Source organism: Rhineura floridana, chromosome 3 (genome assembly GCF_030035675.1).
Source record: "Rhineura floridana isolate rRhiFlo1 chromosome 3, rRhiFlo1.hap2, whole genome shotgun sequence".
In the NCBI taxonomy this organism is placed as follows: domain Eukaryota; kingdom Metazoa; phylum Chordata; class Lepidosauria; order Squamata; family Rhineuridae; genus Rhineura; species Rhineura floridana.
In genome coordinates, this window is record NC_084482.1 from 14,049,583 (window position 1) to 14,056,307 (window position 6,725).

Consider the following 6,725-nt stretch of genomic DNA (forward strand, 5'->3'; position numbering starts at 1 on the left):
CATTTCTGCTGTCGAGGGCAGGGAAACTAATTGAGCTTCGCATGCTTTGAGGCACTTTATGTACTAAACCAGTTTCAGGTTCAGCACCTTAGTTAGAATTAGGTCTGTATGTTTCTTTTTTTCACGTGGATTCACAGGATCTTGTGTGTGTGTGAAGTTACATAATTGACTTTCCTCTGCATGGACTGAGTGTTTATCAAATGGATTGTACACAACAGGGTCAAAAGCACATTGAAATAGTTGTAAGCATGTGCTATCCACAAATGTAAGTTACCGCATTTGTGCATATGTCCATGAGAAGCTGTGTGGCTTTCCTCCTCAACTCATTGCACACATATTGGTGATGTTTTCTTGTGGCAGCTGATGTGCGGAGGGACTTTGTCACATGCAGATTCTGTCCATTCAGATGGGGAAAACAATCATACTGATAATAAAAAAAATAATCTCCCCAAGTCCATGTGAATTGGCCACATTATGAGAGTGTGTGCTTTCTGACTGAAAAGTAAGATTGTCATCTTGGTCAGACTACACATGCCCTGTATCTCCTAACTTGCTAGCACTTTGCTTGATGACTTGTGTGTGAGCAGGAGAACTATATGAGAAAGTATTGTGTTTGAGATATTGTGGAAAATACAAAAGCCCTATCCGTGACGTTTGATATGTCAAATCTGTTTTGACACGTGATCAGATAACAAGCTGTGCATGCATGAACTCGCCCTGACTTTCTACACTGACATGTAGACCTTTTCTGATCCCTTCCTCTGTCTCTCATGCCCCAGAAGCTTCCACACAAGACGCGAAAGCTGTACGGCACCATGGAACGAATGCTGGTGAGTGGTGGCCCTATTTGTCTGCTTTGTGTCTCATTTTAGGCACCATTTCCCATGTGGAAATTGCTTTCTTTTATGATGTTCACCCTGTTAGATAAATCACTATTTTTCCCATGTTACAGATGGGGAACTGAGGCTGAAAGAACAAAGAGTAGCTTGCATTGATGCCATATAAAGTCTGTGGCTGAGATGTGGCTGTGCACCCAGATTTCTCCCTGTTGGACTTAATCAACACTACTTTCTGGGTGCTGGTTTAGCCAACAGGAGACCAGCTTCCAAAAGAATCCTCAAAAGGATGGGGACTGGCCCTTGGTACAGGAGCACAGTCATCCTTTTGCCTTTATCAGTAGAGTTCAGGCTCTTTTCAGAAGAGCTGAGAAGTTAATAACTGTTAAGGTGGTATAAGAGTGCTTTAAATGTACCGTGTGGGGCATACCTTGCGAGGAGGATTCACTGGTTTGCCTGCCCTTGGATAATAGGTCATTGTGACAGAAGATCTAGTGGAAGAATGATTGAAAGTAGGGGGATGGAATGCTGGATGGAGTTAAGAGTGTGTCTGATGAAAAGTGGCGGTTATGATGGGGTGTGTGATTCTGAGGAACAGAGAATGAGGGGGAAATAAGAGGGAGATACAAAAAGTATATATAGAAAATGTAGGATAGCTGATACGAAACTTAGAACAGATGGTTATGTCAGATCAAGAAACTAGAACTATGTATATAAAGACTACTTGTTCTGAATGTTACGTTCCTTTATTACTTATATGTGTTTTAACTGTGCTCTGGACAGGGTGGATTCTTGGGTAAATATATCTCATCCCACATATCTGGTGTAGATGTACTTTACCAAAGGAACGCCTTCCCTAGCGAGGTCACCACTCAGGAGCTTAGCTGTTCTTGCTTTTTAAAACCCTCTGTAAACCAGGCAGAACAGCCTCAGTGAGGTTACTTCTTGTGCTTCCTGATTGGCACTGCAGTCCTGGCTTTTCTTGCTCATTGGCACAATGAAGCAGGATGCCTGCTCCTGGTCGGTCTCCTCTCTTGAGGAAGCTGCTCATCTTTGTTGCTCTAAGCGTCGGGATGGAATGTGGCAAGAATTCTACCTACTCGGACTACATAGCAACTTGGAGTGGGCTGGGAATTTTCATCAGGAAAACGGTATATAGACGGAGGAGGTGTAATGCTACCCCCCCCCCATCCCCAATGCCACGGTCCAGATTCTGGAAAAGCAAAGGAACATACTCGAAGGATGGATTTGGGGCAAGGCTCTGAACACCTAATGCATGTTCAGTTGCGGACAGTCTAATGCTAGTCTTTCTTCTTCCCAGGACCCTTCATGGAATCACCGTGTCTATAGGCTGGCCATGGCCAAGCTGACTCCACCCTTGATCCCCTTTATGCCCCTTCTTCTTAAAGGTATAATAACACGAATCTTACTAAACCATTAAAGGGATGGAAATTTTGTGTTGGATGTTTGTCTGCATGCATAAATGCTGTTTGTATCCCAAGATCTTAGAGGTCTAAATTTTAAAAAATATACAGTTTGAAGTAGTTAAGAAAAAGCATCTAGCTGTAGCAACACAGATGGTTGGCCCATCTGGCTCAGGGGGCTCTCAAACATGATCATAAGCAAGCGTTATGTTTTCAAGCCTGTCCCAATGTTACAAAGGGTATGTCTTCAGTATCAGCATAGAATGGCTTTAAATGAGAAATGGTCATGACTTTCATCAAGGGTCAGTGCTCTGCCACTGAGCTATGTCTCCTCTCCTGAATAGGTCTGTTGGGTGACATGGAGATATCCCCTCCCCCCGTTTTGCATATCCATTTCCTGTTTTGATGCCATTTAACAAAGGGTCAAGTAACTTCTGGTCTGCCAACACCTTTCTTTCTAGGTCCCCCTTTCTTTGCAGGAACTATTTTCTGCAGCTCGTTGACGGTGTAGGATGGAAAATATCCATTCCTCTGATCTCTGAGCAGGCTCTCAGTCCTCCTAAAATAATTCTCTCAGACTCTCTGTCATCTGACCGACCCTATATCTTTAATTCTCTAGTCGAGTTCTGGATCATTTTTTCTACAAAAATGCAAACCTGCATACGCATCAATTCAAAAAAATCAGATACATGTTTTTGTGCTCTTCCAGGATGTGCCAGAACATAAAAATGCACAAAAGCAAAGGACCTTTAAGGACCAGTCACCTTAACGGGGTGGCCTTAGAGGCATGACAAATCACAAAAGCAAAACAGACCCCAAAAAAGTCTGAAAATTCGGGTTTTAAAAGATAAATCCGAGCACAAACAGGACATGTATGGACCTCAAGGCCACCAACTGAATATGGAAAATGGATTTTGAGGTTAGGGATGGATGCCCCCCTTCCCCCTCCCAGTTTCAGGGCATGGTCTGAAGGCACAGGATGCAGCCAGCTTGCTAAAGTCAAGAAGTTCTGGTCAGTGCCTAAATGGGCAACTGTATGGTAGTCCCGTGTATGTTGCCTCGAGTTCCATGATGGAAGAAAGTCAGGATATAAAATATATAAGCCCCCAAAATTGCTTGCTCGTGTACTGGACTACATTGGCTCTATATAACGAGTGATGAACAGACTCAGAGCTGGCCTTCACTTTGCAGACATGACCTTCATCCATGAGGGCAATCGCACATTGGTGGAGAACCTTGTCAACTTTGAGAAGCTGGTGAGTGGAGAGAGACATCGGGGAAATTGGGGTAGTCTTACCATGCTATGCTACTGGCAGGAGAACCCAGTATCTATCGGAGATATTTATCATTCCCCTGCTGGAGAAAATAAGCTGTCCTTTTAAATGTTATGAAGTTTCAGCTGTGCATAAGGGCAATATAAACATGCAGACTTTGTCAGCCTCTTTGTCTGCAAATGGTTTGCTTGGGGTAAAATAGAGACAGGAAAAATGAATATAATGTAAACGTTTGTCTGTTCCACATAGCGCATGACAGCCAAGGCAGTTCGTCTCTTGCATCATTGCCGGAGTCACCCCAACCGTGAGTGTGGAAGGCTAGTAGGGGTGTGGGAGAGGTGTCGGTGGGAGTAAGCAGAAGCAATGTACATATCTCAGTTGGGGATGGTGGCTAGGACGGACGGATCAGCCTAAGTCCATCCCATGTAATTTTCACTGGCACAAAACCATAGGTTTGCATTTAAATTGTATGCATTATATGCATTATCAAATGCATTTTTGTATGCCTCTCCTCCCAAATATGTATTTTCAATGCTGTTCAATTAACGTTTCTATAAAATACATGTTTTAAATGCATTTAATAGTAAAATACGCATTTTTGTGCATCCTTTTTGCATGCTGAAACTGCACTGTGAAATCTAGAGAAGGGTGTCATTGGGTGAAGACTTGTGTTCTGATCTACAAGCGAGTTTGGGATTGTCAGATTGGGCTGGTCTACTGCATAAAGCAGACTGAACAAATTATTCCATCCATAAGGATGGATCCTCAAAGCAAGACCCTTAAACAGATAAAAGTGCCAGAGCAGCTAGAATGGGGGGGCCTCTGGTACAGGCAAACCATTTATGCCCCACTGTTTGTTTTGCAAAAAATTATTTTGAATATTTATTAAAATTTATAGCTCCTCCCATCCCTAAAGCTCTGGACAGGTAGCAATACTTTTTTAAAAATAAACATTTAAGAGGGCTTATTCACGCTGATGGCATAGGAAGCTCTTAGGGCTTATTTTTACAAAAGAGACTTAAATCTTTGCCGTACAAATCTTTGTACTGAAATAACCCCATCAGCCAAAGGCAAGCAGGTGAGTCATAGTAAAAGGGATGAACAGCCCAGAGATGAAATGCAGGAAGACACTGAAAGGATGAACAAAACAAAAAACAGGTTTTTAAAGCAGGTGGTCTAGGATATATTTTCCTCATCTGTAAACTACTGACTGGGCTTTTTTTTAACTTTCTCTTCTTCCCCCCCCCCGCTTCCTTAGTTCCACTTTCACCCCTGCGGAGTCGTCCTCAGCACCTCCTGGAAGAAGCTCGGGCAATGCGGGCATCGACCTGTAAGCAAATGTGGCAGGGAGGGTGTCTCATATGCAGGCTGCATTGACAGAAGCTCCTTTTTTTTGCATTGCCGTGTTTTGTTCATTCACTCTTTATGGGGGAGACACAGAGCATAATTATTCGATTGTTTTGAATTGAATTATTCAATTCCAGTGTTTTTGGTAGTGTTGTGTTGTCTGTCCTGCCCCCCAGACATTAGTGTTTTGGTTTTTTTGAGTGTGTGGGAGGGCTACAAAATGCAAGTGCAGGACCAGATAAAGACATCATGATACTATTTGTTTTATATTCAGTCCCTTACCTAAAAATGCCTTAGGTGGAACTTGCCCTTTCGCTACCACTGCACGCTGAGTTGATGCTTTCAGTAAGCTGTCTAGCTGTCTCTTCTGTGGCGTACCCAGAGCCAGTTCATGTCCCAGGAGCGCTATACAGATGCAGTATTTTTAACCGGAAGTGTTTTGCGTTACACTTCCTTACTTTTAAGCACATCTGCCATTTTCCTGCCCATCCCCTTAGTTTAGAGAGATCCTGTTGGAGTCTACAGTTTGATTGGGTTTTCACATTCATGAATTTACTGTTTGATTAGGTATTCACCATCCTGAATAATTTGGCAGTTATCTGAATAACTCAGGACATCATCCTGAATATTCCGTTCTTATGTTTTTATATTGTTTTCTTCCCTGTGGGATGTGTGCAGAGCTGGGTCCAGTGTCTCCTCGTCAAGGCTGTGTGTACTCTGCACAATAAACAATCAAAATCCTGAGCCCCCTTGCCTCAAAGACCCTATCAAACTTTAAACTCCAAAAGGATCTCTCCAAATGAAGGGGATGGGCAGATAAGACTTCAGGTAAGGAAGTGGTCCTTATTTTTTAGTTTTGAAGATTTTACTTGCTAATCAGGGGGAGGATTAAGAACCTATACAGAACACTGAGTCCCGCCCCTCGCAATTAGAAATCACACTCAGACACAATTCTGAAATTTTGCATTGCCCAAAGTCTGTCTCCATGAAATGATCTAGGAACTCTTCAATAAGATACTTTATACCTCCATTTGTTTTTCATGGAACTTACTGTGTCACCTGACAACACCCTTCCTTCATATCGTATTTGGTTGTTTTCCTTTCAGGTTCAGAGCAATCCCTCAGCACTCGGAGCCCAGCTGCTACCTGGACCTACATCCAGCACCTGAGAGTGATTGACAGCCAGAAGGAACTTCTGCGGCTTTCCCGAGACCTTGAATCCTGATGCTGCAAGAAGCCCAGGCTAGGACACGAGATGTACATATGACCTGAGCTGGGTCAAGAACTGCTAGGAAGGGTACCTTCTCATGGGTTAGCTCTGACTTCAAGACTGGGCAGTGTTGGGAGGTACCAAGCAGATGGGAAAGTTCCTCATTCTCTTGGTGGTACCCTTCCTCTCTATCCTGGAGCCAGGAAGAGTAGGTGCCAGCTTTGCCCAGGCCAGAGAAAGGATGTGCCTGCTGCTATCGATGATGCTTTTGTAGGCTGCAGAGTTTCTGGTTTGAAGACAGGCTGCTTTATGGACCACATGTGACTGCCTTATGGTGAAAGAAGCAAAAGTTCCCATGTATCACTTATCAGTGTTCAACAGAAGTGTGGTGGTTTATTTGTTCTTTTTTTTAAAAAAAAAAGCATATGGCAAGACTTGCTTTTGTATGTCTGGTGGAATTTGACTTTCTAATGTTCCTCCTGTCCTCCTTCTTCTTGTTGCTGAACACAGCATTGTAGCTCATGTGTGGAAAGAAACCCCTGGGATCATCATTCTAGTTTCGGTTGGCTAGCAGACTCTGCCACAACTGTGCGTAGTCTGAGGGTTAATTCCAATATTTCTTTGGCCTTCTGCT

General features: G+C 43.3%; 1 protein-coding gene across 3 annotated transcripts in view; it reads left to right on the forward strand.

Moving 5' to 3' along the window:
• Nucleotides 1-6,525, forward strand: part of RAPGEF3 (Rap guanine nucleotide exchange factor 3) — a 66,320-nt gene extending 59,795 nt beyond the window's left edge. Inside the window, exons 23-29 of one of the 3 annotated variants that reach the window (XR_009761170.1) lie at nt 780-830; nt 2,158-2,245; nt 3,452-3,516; nt 3,784-3,838; nt 4,793-4,864; nt 5,560-5,709; nt 5,988-6,071. Coding sequence is in view for 2 of the 3 variants with exons in the window: in XM_061614543.1 (XP_061470527.1) it covers nt 780-830; nt 2,158-2,245; nt 3,452-3,516; nt 3,784-3,838; nt 4,793-4,864; nt 5,988-6,106 (450 nt within the window). In the remaining variant the exon portion in view is untranslated. Of the gene's footprint in view, nt 1-779; nt 831-2,157; nt 2,246-3,451; nt 3,517-3,783; nt 3,839-4,792; nt 4,865-5,559; nt 5,710-5,987 lie in introns of all 3 variants that reach the window. The other 2 variants (XM_061614544.1, XM_061614543.1) reach the window with 2 other exon arrangements.
• Nucleotides 6,526-6,725: the final 200 nt, after the last annotated feature.